Source organism: Manis javanica, chromosome 3 (assembly GCF_040802235.1).
Source record: "Manis javanica isolate MJ-LG chromosome 3, MJ_LKY, whole genome shotgun sequence".
Classification (NCBI taxonomy): Eukaryota; Metazoa; Chordata; class Mammalia; order Pholidota; family Manidae; genus Manis; species Manis javanica.
Window position 1 is genome coordinate 217,042,911 of NC_133158.1, and position 20,876 is coordinate 217,063,786.

The 20,876-nt window shown below is 38.2% G+C and overlaps 1 protein-coding gene across 10 annotated transcripts in view; it reads left to right on the forward strand.

Annotated features, from left to right (window-relative positions):
• NEK1 (NIMA related kinase 1) overlaps positions 1-20,876 on the forward strand; it is a 186,719-nt gene that overhangs the window by 133,933 nt on the left and 31,910 nt on the right. For 9 of the 10 annotated variants that reach the window (XM_036998866.2, XM_073232824.1, XM_073232826.1 and 6 more), the window contains 4 exons: positions 7,050-7,226; positions 11,033-11,150; positions 16,088-16,176; positions 16,823-17,070. In XM_036998866.2, coding sequence (XP_036854761.2) covers positions 7,050-7,226; positions 11,033-11,150; positions 16,088-16,176; positions 16,823-17,070 — 632 coding nt within the window. Of the gene's footprint in view, positions 1-7,049; positions 7,227-11,032; positions 11,151-16,087; positions 16,177-16,822; positions 17,071-20,876 lie in introns of those variants that run through there. The other variant, XR_012129688.1, reaches the window with a different exon arrangement.

A 20,876-nucleotide genomic window follows, 5' to 3' on the forward strand; every position in this document is an offset into this window, starting at 1 on the left:
ACCTTAAATGTAAATGGACTGAATTCACCAATCAAAAGACACAGAGTGGCAGAATGGGTAAAGAAGCAAGACCCATCTATATGCTACCTACAAAAGACTCATTTCAGGCTAAAGACATACACAGATGATAAGTGAAGGGATGGAAGAAGATATTTCATGCAAATAATAGGGAGAAAAAAGCAGGCATAGCAGTACTTATATCAGACAAAATAGACTTCAAAACAAGTAACAAGACACCAACGACATTACCTAAGGATAAAGGGCTCAGTCCAGTGAGGATATAACCATTACAAATATCTTTGCACCCAACGTGGGAGCACCTAAATATGTAAAACAGATACTAACAGAATTAAAGGAGGAAATATATTGGAACACATTCATTTTAGGAGACTTCAACACATCATTTACATCAATAATAAGATCAGCCAGACAGGAAAAATATCAGAAAGCAGAGGCGCTGAACAACACAGTAGGTCAGACGGGCTTAACAGGTATCTACAGAACACTGCACCCAAAAGCAGCAGGATACATGGAACATTTTTCTGAAGCATACATTGTCCAGAACAGATCACATCCGAGGCCACAAAAAGAGCCTCGATAAATTAAAAAAGAATGAAATTGTCTTCAGGAACTTCTCAGACCACAGTGGTATGAAACTAGAAATAAATTACACAAAAAAAACCCAAAAAAACCTACAAACTTGAGAAGGCTAACCAACATGTTTCTAAGTAATAAATGGATCAATGAACAAATAAAAACAGAAATCAAGCAATACATGGAAACAAATGAAAAAAAATACAACAGTCCAAAATTTGTGGGAAGCCACAAAAACTGTTCTAAGTGGGAAGTATATAGCAATACAGGCCTATCTCTAGAAACAAGAACTATCCCAAATAAACAGTCTAAACATGCAGTTAAGGAAACTAGAAAAAGAACAGACAAAACCCAAAGTTAGTAGAAGGAGGGACATAATAAAGATTAGAGCAGAAATAAATAAAATAGAGAAGAATAAACAGTAAAAAAAAATCAATAAAAGCAAGAGCTGGTTCTTTGAGAAAATAAACAAAATAGACCCCCAGCCAGATATATCAAGAAGAAAAGAGAGAGGACACAATCAGAGACAAAACAGGAGTAGCTCCAAGGGATGCCATAGAAATACAGAGAATTATCAGTGAATTCTATGAAAAAATATGCCAATAAATAGGACAAACTGGAAGAAATGGACAAATTCCTAGAAAAATATAACCCCCAGATTGACCCAGGAAGAAACAGAAAATCTGAACAAACCAATTACCAGCAATGAAATTGAATTGGCAATCAAAAACTACCAATAAATAAAAGTGCAGGACCAGATGACTTCACAGCTGAATTCTGCCAAGCATTTGAGGAAGAGCTAGTATCCATCCTTCTCAATGTATCCTAAAAGGTACAAGAGGCGGAATACTTCCAAACTCATTATATGAGGCCAGTAGCATTCTAATACCAAAACCAAGAAAGACACTACAAAAAAAGGAAATTATAGACGAATATCCCTGATGAACATAGATGCAGAATTCCTCAACAAATAATCCAAACCAAATTCAAAAATAATCTCAAAAGGATCACCCATCATGACCAAGTGGGATTTATTCCAGGGATGCATGATCTTTGTAAATCAATCAATAACATATACCACATTAACAAAAAGAAGAATAAAAACCACATGATCATCTCAATAGATGCTGAAAACCCATTTGACAAAATTCAACATCCATTCATGATAAAAACTCTCAACAAAATGGGTATAGAGTGTATGTACTTCAACATAATGAAGGCCATATACAGCAGACCCATAGCTACCCTCATACTAATGGCGAAAAGCTGAAACCTTTCCCTCTAAGATTAGGAACAAAACAACAATGTCCACTCTCACCACTTTTATTCAACATAATACTGCAGGTCCTCGCCATAGCAATCAGACAGCACAAGAAGATAAAAGGCATCCAAATTGTTAAGGAAGAAGTAATACTGGCACTATTTGCAGATGACATGATACTATATATAGAAAACACCAAAGACTCCACCAAAAAACTATTAGAACTAGTAACTGGATTCAGCAAAGTTGCAGGATATGAAATTCATACACAAAAATCCGTTGTGTGCCTATATACTAACAACAAACTAGTAGAAATAGAAATCAGGAAAACAATTCCATTCATAATTGCATCAAAAAGAATAAAATACCTAGGAATAAACCTAACCAAGGAGGGGAAATACCTGTACTCTGAAAACTGTAAGACACCCATGAGAGAAAGAAGACACCAATGATGGGAATCTATCCCATGTTCATGAAAAGGAAGAATTGATATTGTCAAAATGGCCATCCTGCCCAAAGCAATTTACAGATTCAGTGCAGTCAAAATACAAAAACAGCATTCTTCAATGATCTAGAACAAGTAATCCTCAAATTCATATAACCACAAAAGACCCCAAATAGCCAAGTCAATCCTGAGAAGGACAAACAGAGCTGGGGGCATTACACTCCCTGACATCAAGCTCTATTACAAAGCCTACAGTAATCAAAACAGTATGCTTCTGGCACAAGAAAACACCCATAGATCAGTGAAACAGAACAGAAAGCCCAGATACAAACCCATGCATGTATGATCAATTAATATATGATAAAGGAGCCATGAATATACAGTGGGGAAAAGACAACCTCTTCAATAACTGGTGTTGGGAAAACTGGACAGCTACATGCAAGAGAATGAAGCTGGGTTACTGCCTAACTCCATCATAATGTAGACACAGAACAGATCACAGACCTCAGTGTAAGACACAAAGCCATAAAACTCTTGGAGAAAATGTAGGCAAAAATCTCTTGAACATAAACATGAGCATTTTTTTTCCTGGATGCATCTCAGGCAAGGGAAACGAAATAAAAAAAGAGAAAGTGGGACTACATCAAACTTAAAGGCTTCTGTACAGCAGTAGACACCGTCAGCAGAACAAAAGGGCAACTTACAGTGTGAGAGAATATATTCACCAACAATTTATCCAATAAGGGGTTAACATCCAAAATATATAAAGGGTTCATATGCTTCAACACCAAAAAAACAAAGAACCCAATTCAAAAATGGGTGGAGGACCTGAACAGACACTTCTCCAAAGAAGAAATACAGATGGCCAACAAGCACTTGTAAAGATGCTCCACATCACTAATCGTCAGGGAAATGCAAATCAAAACCACAGTGCACTATCACCTCACTCCTTTTAGAATGGTCACTATCCAAAAGACAAAAATAACAAGTGTTGGTGAGGATGTGGAGAAAAGGGAACCATCCTACACTGTTGGTAGGAATATAATTTGATACAACTGCTGTGGAAAGCAGTATGGAAGTTCCTCAAAACTAAAAATAGAAATACCATTTGACCCAATAATTCCACTTCTAGGAATTTACCTGAAGAAAACAAAATCCTGATTTGAAAAGGTATATGTACCGCTATGTTTAGAGTTTTTTTCTAGTTGTCTTTCTGATACTGCTTCCTAGATTCATTGTATTGTGATGTAGAAAATCACACTATGCACGATTTCTATCCTTTCAAAGTTTTGAAACTTTATTGCCCAATTTATGGTCTTTTTTGGTAAATATTTCATATGCGCCTGAAAAGAATGTGTATTTAACAATTCATGGGTATAGTAGTATATGTGTATATGCTGTGTCACGTTGTTCAAATGATGTTCAAAGCTTCTATATTTTCCTGATTATTTTTGTCTGCTTGTTACAAGATCTGAGGGAAGAGTTAAAAATCACCAAACATATTTGTGAATCTGTCAGTTTTTGCCATTTGTATTTTGAAGCTAAGTTATTTACTGCATACAAATTCAGATTTTTACATTGATTGTTTAGACTGCTGCATTAGATTGTTTAGGTTGTTGCATTGATGCTTTTATACATTTTCCTGTAACATTGACCCCATATTATTTTGATATGTCTATTCTTATCATATTATTACTTCCTTTAATGTCTGTTTTATTTCATATAACTACACTAGCAAGCATTCTTTTGGTTAATGTTTGCTTGGTATATCTTTTTCTGGATATTTTTTTTTCAGTTTCTCTACTTTTATTTAAATATATCTCATCTCAAATCCAGCCTGACAGTCTTTGTCTTTTAATCTATTTAATTTATGTATAATGTCATTATTATTGTTTGATATTTATTCTATGTACAATCATTCTGTTTGTTTTTTCTTTGTCCCATCTGCTCTTTGTTTATTGTTTTATTCCTTTCATTCCTTTTTCCATTGGATTAATCAAGCACTTCATTTTTCTATTTTTATTTATTTCTAAATTTTTTGTTGAAGTATAGTTGACATAATATTGTATTAGCTTGAGGTGTACAGCATAGTGATTCAACACTTATATACATTACAAAATGTTCACCACAATAACTATAGTTACCATCTGTCACCAAAGTTACTGCAATATTATTGATTATATTCTGTATGCTGTACTTTTTATCCATGTGACTTACTTATTTTATAACTGGAAAATTGTACCTCTTAATCCCCTTCACCTATTTCTCCTATACCTCTCTCCCCTCTGGCAAACAACAGTTTATTGTCTGTATTTATGTATCTGTTTCTGGTTTTATTGTTTTGTTGTTATTCTGTTTTTTATATTCCGCATATAAATGAATCATGTGGTATTTGTTTTTCTCTGTCTGACTTACTTTGCTTAGCATAATACCCTGTAGGTCTAATCATATTGTCACAAATGGCAAGAGTTCCTTCTTTTTTATGCCAGAATAATATTCTATTCTATTGTATAGAATAGAATATATATATATATACACATCTTTATCCATTCATCTATTGATGGACACTTATGTTGCTTCCATATCTTGGCTACTATAAGTAATACTGCATAAACATAGGGGTACCTAGATCTTTTCCAATTGTTGTGTTCATTTTCTTTGGGTAAATACCCATAAGTGGAATTAATTAATCATAGGAAGTGTTTCTATTTTTAGTTTTTTAAGGAACCTACATACTGTTTTCCAGAGTGGCTGCACCAGTTTACATTCTCAAAAATTTGTGCATTAGGAATCCTTGTCTCCATATCCTTTCAAATACTTGTTTTTTCTTGTCTTTTTGATACTAGCTATACTAGATACCTATGAGTGATATCTCACTGTTTTTTGCATTTTCCTAATGATTAATGATGTTGAGCATCTTTTCACAGCAATCTGTCCCATGTGTCAAAATGCCCAAGGCCATGTAGTCTCCAGGTTGCTCTGGGACTCAGTCACACAGTGTGCACTTCTGATGGGGCTCTCCTGACCTTTTCAAAGGTCAAAGGCAGGCCCCAGACAGGCTACAGCCTACACTGTGTTCTGCCCGAGGCAGGCCGTGCTGCTAGCCAATGCACCTGGGCCAGTGCGAAAGGCAAACAGTCTACAAGGCGCTGCTGAGGCCCCAGCCACAGCCGTCTTCAGTCACACGGACATCCAGCTCTCAAGGCCCTGATGGGTCTGTCTCACTCAAGGCCTTCATGGCCTTGACTGTCCATTAGATTTTGCAGCAGCAGAGCTAAATGCACACATTTCATGCCAGCCCCTCTGATGCCCTTTCATACCAAATGGCATAAGAGCTTCGGAATTTGTGCCAAGTGTGGAATAAACACTCTCCAGTAGCCTACAAGACCCAAAACCTCTTGAAAAAATACCACATTTATCTGTAAGGTAATCCGACATGAGTGTAATATCACAAACAGTATTAGATGCCCTATTCCCAAGGAGATTCAGGCTTGTTCCACTCAGCCCCACCCTGCAAATAGTAGATGGGGGAACGGTCCCTGGAAAACCCTGCAGGTTGCAATAAATCATGGAGCATTCAGCTTCTGTGTCCACCAGTGCCAGGACATGTTGTATATGCACAGGGGACTAATAAATGTTTTACATGTGGCCTCTGGTTCCCACCACATCCCCCAAGGTGGGGGCCATGACCCTCCCCTTAGTCAAACCGCCATGCCCAATCATCCTCCTGTGGGGGTGCAGGCCCAGGCGGAGCCTGAGTACTGTCCCCCAGGAAGTCTTGCAGGACACAGGCCAGACATGGGGCCTTGCCTCCAGCTTCTGTGTCCTGGACCTCAGCAGCTGGAACTGCTGCTCTGGCTTTAATTGGTGCCACAGTTCTAACAATATTCTATTGGGCTGCCCATCCAGTTTTTCTTTCACTACCCCGGCCTTTATCAAATCAACCCACATCTGTGTCCTCGAGACCTTTGCGGGGCCTTTTGCACCTCTCCTTTCAGTTGTAGCCCTTCCATGCCCTTATTGTTTCAACCTCCAACCTCCCCCAGATCTGCTAAGTACAAGTAGCCTCACTTATGGGTTGCCCTATGTCGGGGGCAAGAATAGTCACTAGAGACCCAGAGAGAGATGGGGGAGCTGTATGCAGCACCAGATTTCTTATTCCTATGATGAACAATTCCTCATGGGGGCCCTGGGGGTCCATATTATAGATGATATTTTTCATGCCCAATTTCCGAAACACCAGTACTGATGTAGATACAGAAATTAACTAAATTGGTTAATTCAGAACTAGTGATGGGGACACCTTCTGACAGTGAGCTAGATCTTCAAAGAATGAATGAAAGTGACCTGGAGATCCTGTAGGTAACTACAGTAAGTTGTTCTGAGGCAAATCCATTTTCTCGTGGCATCAATTTTAAGTATGGAGAGTTTCTGAACAACTAAAAGTAACTAACACTTACTAGAAACAAAAACAATTAGTAATTTTAAAATTACCATTCTGACACGTACATATTAGTTTCACAAAAGGGAAAAGTAAATGATATGTTAATCACCCTAGAAATCACTGTGTATAATTAGAACAAGCCTTGGCTATCATTTATCTTAATCATTTATTAATTTCTAACATACAGCAGAGCTTAACCCGTAATTATCTGTTGTAAGAACATGCAACTTTTGAACTTTGTTCTAAATGCTATTACAGAAGTCATTTTGAGAACGTAGCATAATTGTTCTTTTTTATTGTTTCAGAGATTTCTCTTGAAGGAGAGAAGTACAAACCGTCAGTTACTGGGGAAGAAAAAATAACATGTATTTCACTTGAAATGAATCCATCAGCTGCTGCTGGTTCCCCCACTGAGACGGACAGTCCAAAGCTGAGTGAGACACCTCCACGTGTGTCACTGAAAGCAGAAGGAAATTTGGATGGTATGTTTTAATGAGTCAAAATGAGCTGTATTTGATTTAATAATATTTTAATTTCTTCTTTAAAAATGTGAGTTTATAAGCAAGTCATCAACATATGTATACAGTTGACTCTTGAATGATACAGATTTGAACTGCACAGGACCACTTATAGGCAGGCTTTTTTCAATCCTGTGCAAAACTGTAAATGTATTTTCTCTTATGATTTTCTTAATAACATTTTCTTTTTTTATCTTTATTGTAAGAATTAGTATATAATATATATACAAAGTATGTGTTAATAGAGTTTTTATTTTCTTATTGGTAAGGCTTCCAGTCAACAGTCAGCTATTAGTAATTAAATTATGGAGGAGTTAGAAGTTACATGTGGATGTTTAACTGTGTGTGGGTTCAGCACCCCTAACCCCAGCACTGTTGAAGTGTCACCTGTATATGTTTGGGTGATTCATCTCAAATTCGGTTGATGATTTTTATACGTTTAGTTACTAGTCTGGCTCTTTTATTGTTGTGTAACAAATCACCCTAAAACATAGTGTGAAAACAATAGTGATTTTATTATGTCTTGTGTTTTTTTGTGTCAGACACTGATTCTGGGCTTGGCTGACATGATTTTTCAGACCCCCATGCTTCAGTCTGTGGGACCGCCCGTGGTATTCAGCGGCGGTCAGGCAGCTCTTCCCGCCCAGGAGCTTCCCTGCTGTCAGGGGAGACCGTGTGAAGGCCACGCCCGGCTGGGCCCCTCCCTGTCCTCACGTGGCCTCTAGGCCATCCTGGGCCCTCCTTCAAGCAGGAGAGTCTGACTCCATACATAGAGGCCGAGGCGCCCAGACACCTAGGTGAGAGCTGCTTGTGCTCTTAGAAGCCAGCCACAGAACTGACAGAGCTAACAGACTTACTGGTCCAAGCAGTCACAGGCCAGCTTAGACTCAAAGGCCCACCTCTTGAAGACTGTTTAAGAACTTGCAGCCGTCAGTAATCTGCCATACCCTGCCTTTGACCAGAAATTATTTATGTTCCCCCTACATGTGGCATGCGCCCACCCCTTCTCAAAGCCTCATCTTGTTAGGACACTGGCTCCGATTCTAAAGGTGCTGCCCTCACAGCCAGGCCTGTGTAGAGACGAGCTCCCTTGGTCCCAGTTGTTCGAGTAGTTACTCTCGATTGAAGACTTGTAAGTAAAAAAGACAAGTCCTTTGCCTTCTATATATCTAACACACACTGGTGAAGCAGGAACAGAGACTCCTTTTCTAAGAAAGGACAGTGTCAGCACCATGCAGTCCCTGGTCCGTAGGCGTTCTGACAGCTGGCCGGGCGTGGTACCGGCAGCCACAGCCTGTGCCCAGGAGCCGGGGTCCTGCGGGCTCTGCCCCCTGGACTGACTTTCTTTCCCTCTCAGTCCAAACTGGTGCTGCTTCTGCAAGTACAGTTTTCTTAAGAATTTTGTATGACTTGAATAAATGATATCGACATTAACTACATTTGACAAAAGCCACTCTTTCTTTCTTTCTTCCTTGTTTTTTTGAGACTGGCCATTCTCTACCGTAGTTTCCTGTGAGAATGCGGTGAGACAGTGCGCTTCAGAGTCTTAGAAATCGTCTTGTCCAGCAAAAAGAGTCTGGGGAGCATGCCCTGAAGTCCTCCTAGCCCGTAACAGGTGGTCGTGTCGCCACTCGCTTGGCTTCCTCGTTGCCGTGAGACCACGTTTTATTGCCCTGAATTAGTGTTTGTCTTGAGGCCAAGTCTTCCCTTGACAAACTTTTGTTGCTTAGAAGGAATTATCTTGGGCTTTCTCTTCTAAATTCTCATAAACTGAACAGTTCTTTCTTCAGTTAATCAGTCTGTGAACTTTATCAGAAGCTACTAGAAGAAACTAGCTGGCACATTGAACATTCTGCTTAGATAATTGGTTAGCTGGATCATTGAATCTATTGTATTTCTGTCATCCTTGTTATCGCAGGTACCAGATTTTCTGCCACCATAAACAAGAATCCCTTTTGCTCCAGCCTCCAATAATATTTTTTTCTACTAGCCAATCTCTCGCCAACAGTCTTCTTGAAGATTTTTCTAATTCTGCCTGCTGTTTAGTCCCAAAATCAGTGCACATGTTCTAGGCTTTTGTTTCGACAGCGCCCCATTTACAGATACGAAGTTCTGTTCCAGTTATCTATTGCTGCAAAACAAATTACTCCCAAACTTTATTGACTGAAAGTAACTATTTTATTTCATCTCACACTTTGTGGGGGTCAGGAATTGGGAAGGTTCTTCTCCATGTGGCATCCGCTGTGTCACTCAGTGGCATTCAGCTGTCGGACGGGCGTATCCTGGAAGGCGCAAGACGACGCCTCTTCCATGCCTGGGGTCTTGGCAGGGTTTAGCGGCCTGTCCAGCCGGCTCCTCTCATCTCAGTCTCAGGGTCTTGCCATTTGGTCTTTCTATGGTAGTGAAACTTCTTTCATGGTGGCTAAGGCTTCCAGATTCCAGGGTGGCAGCTGCCAGTTCTAAAGACTAGACCTAGACCTGTGCTAGCAACACTTTGGCTGAACCCCATTGATCGGGTGGTCTCAATGACAGCCCAAATTCACTGTGAGGAGAAATGGAGCCCCCTCTACATGAGGGAATCAGAGGCCTTGCTGTAGATGTGACCATCTTTAATGCACCACAGTGACTTAAACAGTCCTACTCATTAGAATCATAGTCAGGAGGTGTCTTATGCCTTTTCTTTAAAAAACAAAACCCTGTTAGAGATATAATAGAGGCTACATAGCCTAGAGCAGGGGTCAGCGATCTTCTTCTATAAAGAGCCAGATAGTAAATATTTTAGACTTTTTCTGGCAATACAGTCAACAAACCTAGTTTGAAGAATGAGTCATAATGATAGGGCTTGTGGTGATAGTGAAAAATTACTCATTTAAAAAGAAAGGAAGGATTCCCCCCCACACATACTTATCTTGTATGAGTAAACAAAAAAAGCGTTTGAATAATGATAAAAACTTTAAGGATGGGTACAGTGTCAATTATCTTTCTAAATAAGACAGCTAATTAGAAGCTTTAAAACTAGAGAAGGAAAGAGATTCCAGGAAAAATGAGGGGGTGTGGTGGCTTAAACCATATAGTATTGACAATCTGAATTGGAGAAGAAAAAGAGAGGTTAACAAATGAAGAAAGTTCTTATTACTATTTACTTTCAGAAAATATCAGCCAGGTTAAAAAGGAGCCAGTGCCAGAAACAGAGGCAGTACCTTGGGTATTAATTATTTGAGGGTCTAGGAAAGAAGATTTAGTATACTCTGATTATGTGAAATTCTTAATATCATTGTAAAAGCCCAGGTAATAGGTTATTTTTTTCTGTTTTGGTGGTTGAAATATTTTGGTGACTGAACTTTCGTGTCAGTTACTAATGAATTATAGTGTTTTCTTATTTTCTTAGTCCATTCTACTACCATATTTCTAACCACAGATGTCATTATTCTTTAAACTAGTTTGTGTATCTTCTTTAAAGTAATTTACAGATACTGAAGTTTCAATGAAAAGGAACTTTTATATAATCATGAAAAATACAGCCTATAAGATTTCTTTTGAGTATTTTTATTGCAGTGAAAATGCAAAAGAAAAAGTCTATCATTTCAGAAACAATGGAAGTAGAGTACACAGTAAGATTAAAGATATATAGATAAAATATTTAACTTTTTCTGTTACGACTAAAATATCAGCCTACAACTAGATAATGATAATTTATAGAAAATTTATTCAGTTTTCCCTAAAAAAATTTTGCTCTAAGACGTGTTTTGTTATATGTGTTTGCTTCTCAGAACCTGATGACTTGGAAACAGAAATTCTGCAAGAGCCAAGCAAAGCCAACAAAGACGGCAGCTTGGCACACGGGGCCGTCAGCGTGTGGGCCAGTGAGACAGAAGGAGAGGGGACCGAGTATGTCACCTCTTTCTCCTTGCGCTTCAGACCCTGAGTTCTCTTTGCAATGCCTCTGTAGTGAGATACCATGAGAACCTAGTTCGCATTATATCTTCTTACTGTAATACCTTATAGAAATAATTTGATTTTTTTTTACTAGAGATTACATTCTTGTGGTTCAGAAATCAATAAGTATATAAAGGTGTACAGTAAAAAGGCTCTTTCCCACCTCTGTTCCCCATCCAGCAATTTCCACTGTCTCCTCCCAGATATTTTTACTGTATACATAAGCAAAAAACAGATACATAGACCTTTTCTCCTTTAAATCATTAATGTAATGTACAGTTATATACAGATAGTTATATTACAGTTAGTATAATGTACACAGTATTTTCCACCTTTTTAATTTTTAGTTAATTATCTGGGAATTTTTTAATATTAATACACAGAGGCTTCGTCTTTTTTTCTCATTTTATGGCTACTTGGTATTCCATCCATTCCATGGATGTACTGCAACTCAGTAAGTCTACATCAGTTGATATTACAAATGGTGCTGCCGTGAATACCTTTTACATTTTGCACATAATACCAGTAGGTTAGCTACACAGAAGCATAATTGCTGGATCAATTGCATTTTTATAAATTGCATTTGTAATTCAGTTGATCTTCTTCCCAGGAGTTGTACTAATTTACACTCTCAGAAATAATGTATGAAACCTATTTTCCCCACAGCCTTGCCCAACTGTCACTATCAAAAATTTTTTTTTTGCCTATCTGATAGGTAAAAAAATAGTTTGTGGTCTTAGTTTATCTCATTATTGGTAAAACTGAGCACATTTTTTCAAATATTTCAGGTTTTTTTATATTTCCTTTTCTGTGAGTTCTCTGTTTATATCTTTGACCCATTTTAAAAAATCTGGTGGGTGGTGTTTTATAAATCATCAGTAACTCTAAATATTAGAGATATTTGCCCCAATTGTTATGTGAATTACCATTATATTTTCCCTCTTCACCATATATATATATGTCATTGTTTTTTTAGTTTTGTCAGGCAGACCTGTTTTAGGTTGTCTTATTTATTTACCTGTGTTTTGGTAATTAAGAGAAACTTTCTTTTTAAGGTTATTAAAGACTTGTTAATCTTTTCTGGTACTGCTTTTATGTAGGTCCTTTTTACATGTAAATCTTTGACCTGTTTGGAATTTACCCTGGCGTGTAGATTCAGCCTTTTTTCCAGACGGCTGCCCAGCTGCCCCAGTTCCATTTGTTAAGAAGCCGTATTTCCTGCACAGATTTAAAATGCCCCTTGTAATATGCACTAAATTTTTAAAATTATTTTGGGTCCTTTCTGGTTTGTTTCCCTGTTTTCATTAGTCTTCATACAATGTGCTTGTATGCACTACTTTAATTAGAATGTAAGGTATATTTTTAGATGATTAAGGCTAATTTCCTTTTATCACTCTTCTTTTTTGGTTGTGCTGGCTAATATTTCATCTAATATTTTATCTTCCCCCAAGGAAAAAAAAAAATCAATTGGTATTTAACTGGGATGTTAAGTTCATAAATTGCCATAGAGAAAGAATCGACGTGTGTTCTTCCCGTCCAAGGACGTGGTAGGCACCAGTCCAGTCGCGTGGCACTGGGTTCTTGCCCTCCGGTCGCTCTGCTGAGCGCCTGCCACACGGTAGTGACTGGGGAGAGCAGGAATCTACTTGTTCTGGACTTGAGCAAAGATGAGTCATTTGTTCACCTTCATTAGGTCTGACTACTTTTTAGTTAAGATAGGTTTTCTATTCATATTTTACTTACTAAAAAAAAAGCATTGGATTTTGTTAAATGACTTTTCAACCTCTGGAACGATTCATATAAAAATATTTTTCATTATCTGTTAGTCTAATGAATTATATTAATAGATTACTTAATATTGAACCACCCTGCAACTCTAGTTGGTCATGATGTATTATCTTAATGTACTTCTATATTTTAGATTTTTTTGTATTAATACTTGCAAGAGTCATCTGTAGTCCCTTTGTTAAGGGAAATTGTTGAATTTTGTTAATCATGCTATACTTCCTTCATAAAAAAGTAACTGGAAGTTCCTTCCTCTGCCATGGTCTGTAACAGGGATTGTCATATGTTTTCTGTGAAGAACTGGGTAGTGAATACTTGGTCTGTGATTCAGCTATTCAAGTCTGCTTTCATTGCAAAAGCAACCAGAGATAATCCATGAACAAATGAGTGTGGCTGTTCCAGTACAGCTTTATGCATAAAAACAGGAGGCTGGCTGCACTTAGAAATGGGCTCAAAGATGCACATGCAAGAATGCTCACTGCAGGAGAGTCATAGAAAACGGCTTGAATTTGTTTAAATAATCATTAATAAGGGTGTGGCTAAAAATATTGTATACTACATTATGCACAGCATGCAGCATTTAAAAGAAGAACAATTCAGAGAAAAAAGTTCCATTTCTAAGACCATTCAATAAAACAATAGACCTCTAAATGTAAAAGAAAATAAAAGGAGGTAACTTAATAGTTAATATCCAAAATTCATAATAAACATATGCAAATTAATAATAAAAAGACAAAGTCCAGGAGAAAAATTGGGGAGAGTATGAAAAGGCTGCTCACAAAGAAAGAAACTCGTATACAACTGTATGATACTTGGTGGATTCTAGGAAGCCAATAACATGAGAAGAAAGAGATCAGATGTTTAAGTTCTTTGACTGACTTTACTCAGGGGAGAACTATGTACAAATGAATGTCACTGCTAGTCAGTTTCCTCTCTAAGGAGAGCAGTGAAGAAAAAGCAGGGCAAGCGTCCAAATGTGTTTTCAGTGAGTTTCTCCATAAAGTAACGTGGAGCTGGGGGAAGTGACAGTAGTTTCGGTGAGGCGTTGGGAGTTGGGTACTTGGACATCCCGCAAGTGCACATGTGACTCAGAAGAGCTGACCTGGAGATCCCCTTGCCAACTGTAATAGTTTAAAATGTGCACATCGTGTGATAGACCTTTTACTTTTTGTTATCTCCTCTCAAGGTCATCCACACATGGGCACAAAGATACATATACAAGAATGTTTACTGCAGTAGAGTCAGCAAATAATCTGAGATAGTGTAAATAATTAATAAGGAAGCGGCTGAAAATATGGAAGTCTATGCCGCACCGTGGACGGTGTGCGGCACTTACTGGGGTGAGATGGAGCTCTATGTATTGATAAGTAAACACAGCCCAAACACCGAATGATTAATGAAATAAAATGATCTTGTATAAAAAGTGGTTGCATACATTAAAATAACGCTGTGATAATTATGTGTAAAAATTATTATATACTCAAGTGCATATATATTGATATATTTTAAAGGAAATGTATCATAAGGTACCAAACTGATCATCAGTAAAGACAACTGGGATTTGCATGGTTAGGGAAATCATAAAAGGAGCATTACTTTTTAAAAAATTAAGATAAAATTCATAGCATTTACCATTTTTGCCATCTTAGAGTGTACGATTCAGTAGCATAGAGCACACGCGCAGCGCCGTGCGGCCATGACCACCGGGTGGTTTCAGATGCGCTCATCACCCCACAAGGAAACCTGTTACTCGTCAAGCAGCCACTCCGTTCCCCCGACCCCCACAGCCCCTGGCAACCCCTGACCTGCGGTCTGACTCTGTGGCTTTGCCTATTCTGGGCATTCCTCGTGGAATCACACAGTATGTGGCTCTTTGTACCTGGCTTCTCCCAGTTAGCACAGATTCTCAAAGTCTATCCATGTTGTAGGATGGTGTTTCGATTCTTCATTCTTCGAAATGTCTCAGTAAATCCCACGGCATGAATACGCGCGACCGCGCCGTGTACTTTCGCTCGCCCAGGAGGTGTCGGGAGCAGTGCGTCCGTGGGCCCCTGTGCCCGGCTCTTGGGGTCGCAGCCGGCAGTGGGGCGGCTGGGCGCTCTGACTCCGTGCTTACCTGCTTGAGAAACCAAGGAGCGTTTCACTGGGGATGAAGAAAAGTGCTACTCCTATGATTAGACACAAAGTAACACTTTGAAAAATAAGAGTAGAAAATTATTCAAAATTTTAAATGGGAAAAGTAAAAAATTATTTAAATTTGAGATGGATTAAAAAGAAGAAAACAAAAACTGCTTATAAGCCAAACTCCCAGAAATACATTTTTGGTACCAGTGTTTATTCTTCCAGTGTTTAAATTTTGTTTAAAAAGTATAATACATGAGTTTAATTCCCAGTTGTATTGAGTTTAAAAATAGTGAGTTCTTTATCTTTTTTTTGTCCTCAGTGAATTCATTCCTTTAAGACATTTTTGTGCATATCATTCTATTCCTTTTACTGTGCTACACACCATTTTTTTGAAACCTAACACCTTTTAATACAAATTGGTCTGCAAATTATTTTGCTTCCTTAAAAAATATATCTTGATTGTTGTTTATATCAGTTCATATAGATTTGTTTCATTCTAGCAGCGGCATGGCATTTCATAATATTGGTATATCATAATCCTTTATATTCTCTGCTATTAAGGGGCATTTGATTGCTTAAAGTAGTTCTCAAACATTAGCAAGCATCAGAATTACTTGGGGATTTATTAAAATATGTTGCTGGGCCTTATCCCCCAAAGCTTCTGGTCACAGGTCTGGTGGGGCGGGCATCATAACTGCACCCCAACGAGTTTCTGAGCATTGCTGGTGTTCTCAGAGCACACTTTGGGAACCACCAGTATAAGAAATGGCCAGGCTGGTTGTTGTGAATGGTTATGATCTGTGAGGGTTTGAACAGGGTCCAAAATAGTATGCTTATGAGAGAAAGTATATATGCAAGTGAGAAAAAATATTTAGAAGAGAAATCACAGGATGCTAATGAACTCGTGTTCCATTTTTTCTCTGTTCGAGAGCGCTTTCCTTTCTAGTGGACTGTTTACTGATAATATCCATCTGCGGCAGGTTGGAAGACAAGGTCACCGTTCAGCAAAATGAAGTTTCTGAAGATGGCATCTCAAGGACTGTGGACCACGGTAGTGAAGTTCAGATAGGTGAGTATCAGCGTCTAATCACTGTCTAAAACCATCATTGGTCTAATTACTTTCCAGAGGGTTTTTTTAACCTGTTTTATTTGGATGACATATTAATAGAGAGCATTCCTTATCAATCACCTCAATCATTTAAAATATGTAATAGGCATAGAGCATTCAATGCTTCATTCATAAGCCTAGATTGTAGGCAACATGGGTAATAAAACTTTTTGGTCACTATTTTTATCAAAAGTTCAAAACAAAAAGAATTGCTTGCCAAAACCAAGCCAGTGTGCTAAGGACATTAAATATGTTGTCCTCTTGATTTTAATAGTACTAATTAAGTATAATAAATATAATTTTTCTATGCTATAGGAATAAAGATAGACTGGAAATAAATATGTGTGTCTGAAAGTGTATTTTTTCACATTTCTTTGCATTTATGTCTACATTTAGAACTTCCATATAATGGAAGTATATAGCAAATTAAATCTGCTTTCTGAAAAATAAAGATTATATATATGTACATATATATTTTGATTTTTGTTTTTCTGATATGTAGTTTTATGTTGGAATTCATGTTAAATACTGTGCCTTTTCAATATTACTTAGGACTTCATTTAAATACTGTATAGGCTTATTACATAATCTTTCCTTTATACCCCAGAACCTGGAGTAGATGGTTCTCAGCCCTCTGAGTGTGATGGAGAGAAGTCTGTGCAGCCAGAGCCGTTCTTCCACAGAGTGGTTCATCCCGGACACCTGCTCACAGCCCCGCAGGTCCAGTCAGCTCTCTGCTCACCAGAAGAATACTTTCCACTTCGATGTCACTCTGATTCACCCCCAAACCACAAAAATAAGAATTCCTTGCTGATTGGACTTTCAACCGGGCTGTTCGATGCAAACAACCCAAAGGTGAGTGTGTGCCCCTCAGATGGAAAACAGCTTTTATAAAATTGGGTACTGTTTTTCTTTGATAAACAGTGACACTGAGTTTTATTCAGTTAAACACACACACACACACACACACACACACACACACACACACACACACACACACACACACACATCAAAGCAACAAAAATAACAGACAGAATAATTTACCTTTTCTCTTCTGAGATACTGGAAAGAAATTACCCTTGAGAAGTACAACTAGGAAAAAGACTACTTCATCAGCTACCCTTGCAGGATTCTTTTTTTTTTCCTCTTTTTTTTCTTCATCTTTTTTTATTAGGGTATTATTGATATACACTCTTATGAAGGTCTCACATGAAAAACAATGTGGTTACTATGTTCACCCATATTATCAAGTCCCCTCCACACCCCATTGCAGTCACTGTCCATCAGTGTAGTAAGATGCCACAGAGTGACAAATTGCCTTCTCTGAGCTACACTGTCTTCCCTGTGATCCCCCACACCATGTGCACCAATCATTATACCCCTCAGTCCCCTTCTCACTCCCTCCCCACCCAGCCTCCCACACCCCTCCCGTTTGATAACTGCTAGTCCCTTCTTGGAGTCTGTGAGTCTGCTGCTATTTTGTTCCTTCAGTTTTGCTTCGTTGTTATACTCCACAAATGAGAGAAATCATTTGGTATTTGTCTTTCTCTGCCTGACTTATTTCACTGAGCATAATACCCTCTAGATCCATTCATGTTGTTGCAAATGGTAGGATCTGTTTATTTCTTATGGCTGAATAATATTCCATTGTGTATATGTACCACCTCTTCTTTATCCATTCATCTACTGATGGACACTTAGGCTGCTTCCATTTCTTGGCTATTGTAAATAGTGCTGCAATAAACATAGGGGTTGTGCAGGATTCTTTTTATAGGGTCTACTTTTATTTGAGCAAAAGATCCTTCCTCCACTATCTCCCTTTTCCACTACCTGATCCAGCTTTCATTTTTAATACGAGACTAAGCTTAAGAAATATATCTTAAATGGACATAAATGGCATCTTGTCTAATTTGTATGTAGAAATATTGATAGATGTAAAAGTTTTTCAAACCTCTTACGTTTTCTCACTTGCTATTTTTAAAAATATATAACTTTTTTCTTAAGAAATAGCATTATCTATAGAAAATTAAAAAATACAAATAAAGACATCATATCATTTTGTTATATTACTTTCCATATATGAAATTTTTATAACTTTTTATCAAAATAGGATATTATGCATATTCTTTGTGTAACCTACGTTTCTATTTAATATGTATAGTAAAAATACTACAAATACTATATTACAAAAACAGCATTTTATCATGTTGTCAAATATTCTCTCATATCATCTATATTGACAAGAAATTCCATTTTGCTGTATCATAATTTTTTTTATCTAACCTATGTCTATTGTTGGGTCTTTAGGTTTCAATTTTTGTCATTATAACTACATATACCTCTATCTTTGTACATATCCATAATTATTTCCATAAAATAAATTTCTGTAAGTAGAATTCAAAAAGCTTTATTGTATATTTCCTGATTTCCTTTCAAGAAACAGCTTATAGTGCCATCAATAGTGTGTGAGATCCCATACCCTAAATAGCACCAACTGTTATCATTTATTTTAAAATTGTTTGTTTAATGAATGAGCAATGGTGTTTCTTTTTAATTTGTATTTCTCTGTTAGTGAGGTTGAACATTTTTCATATATTTAAGCCTGTGTATTGAATTGCCTGAATTCTTTTCTGTGACTTTTTAACTATGTCATTTTGATTTTCAATTTAATTTTCCAATTGGATATGTTGGTATCTTGTATAGTATTTCCTTATGCTTATCTTAAATGTAGATTGCTAAATTCTCTCACTTGTCTAATAGCTGTCAGAATTTCAAAAATATGAACTACCAGAAGAAATTTATGATCTTTAGAGTCAGAGAAGAAGGCTTACTGACAGGGCGGACAAGGGTCGTCGTGCGATTCGTGCACTTCCTCGCGCAGTGAAGGTGTCCGGCGTGCTTACCCCAGAGCTTTTTAATGACGTAGTGCTATGAAGTTGATAGTCCTTGCACAATACATGTGATTACTTGGTCTTCTTTCACGACCTTAATTCAGCCTTAGCGGTTCCCTAGAGAGTCACTCGGAAGTAAGCACGGCCAAGCGGGCCCACAAACAGGACTGTGAGGGGGCAGGAGACACTAGAAAATGGAAGCCATCTGCAGCCTTTCGGGCCTGCCCCGCAGGTCTCTGAGGTCATGACATTCACCTCCGGGCCCCAAGAGTGAATCGTCAGTGCTCGTCACGGTGGCCTTGAGTCAGGAAGAAGAGGCGGACGTCATTTATAGGCACTTATATCATCCTTGCACTAAAATAGGATCATTTAACCTCTTACAAAGATTTTTGTCAGAAGCTCATAAAAAGTACTCGGGTACACTGCTTGTGTCCTTTCTTCTATCAAATAACATCCTTCCTGTGTTTTGGACTCCAGCCTGTCACCCTCTCAAGGATTCCTGCCTTTACTTTTGTCACTTGACCTGTGCCGTCCTCTTCCTCCTGTAGCGACCGTTTCCTTGACACACGTGTCCCAGTAGGTCCCCTCCTGGGTCGCAGGCGTCTCCTGAGCCCGTGTCCTTCCTGGCTGCCATCCGCATCTCTGCTCCCCGTACGGACGCCGTGAGCTTGCATCGCTGCCGTCTTCGCCTCCCTCCGCTCGCTCTGTGAAAGCTGCTCTTGTCAAATTCATCCATTAGCAGCGCGTGGCCAAATCTCCCGTCCCTTTTTCTCCCTCACCTTTCTCGACTTTTCTTCTTTAACAGAGTCGATGTCCTCCTTACTTTTGCCATCGTTCTCTCTGTTGGCCTCCTTTATGTCACGCCTGCTGCTCTCCTCGGCACCCAGCAGTCACCCTAGGCTCCTGCGCGGGCGGCTGCTCCCCCAGGGGACCTTCTGGGAAGAGTGGGTGCGCTGTTCTGTAAATGTCGAGAATTACCTCCCGCTGGTTGGTAGGGTTGTTCGAGTCAGTCTTCTTTATCCTCACGGACTCTGTCCACTCTAACTAGCAGTTGCTGAGAAAAGACTGGAATCTTTAAAACTACACTTGTATTTACCTACTTATCCTTTCAGTCGTGTCCATTTTTGTTTCATGTGTTTTGAAGCACTGTTACTGAGTGAGTAAGAATTTAGAATTGTCGTTTACTGTGAAGAAATGACCCTGTTTGATAGTGCTGTCCCTCCTCTATATCCTGGTTTTCTTTCTACTTGTTTATCAGTTACTGAAAAAGTACTGAAATGGCCAGTCAGTTGAATGTGAATTAATAATATTTATGTCTTCCTGATGAGTTGACCCCTTTATCATTATGAAATGACTCTCTTAATCCCTGGCTATATCACCTTGTTCTGAAATCTGTGTTGTCTGGTTTTAATATAGCCATTCCAGCTTTCTTATGGTTAGTGTTGATATGGTACATGTATTTTACAGCCTTTACTTTTACTTAAACTGATTTTACCTGTAAAGAAATTTTTTGCAGCCATCATACACTCAAGTTTGCTTTTTGACCAATCTGACAATCTTTTAAAGTGATTAGGCCATTCATGTTTCATGTGTTTTTCAGTACATTGTTGGTACGATGGAGCGTAACCCTACCATTGTGCAATTTGTTTTCGATTTGTCTCATCGCTTCTTTGTACCATTTTACTTTTATGCTCCTTTCTTTTGGATTGTTTTTAGCATTTTGTTTTTTCTGTACTATTTACTTATGTTTTCTTGTTGTCATTCTCGATG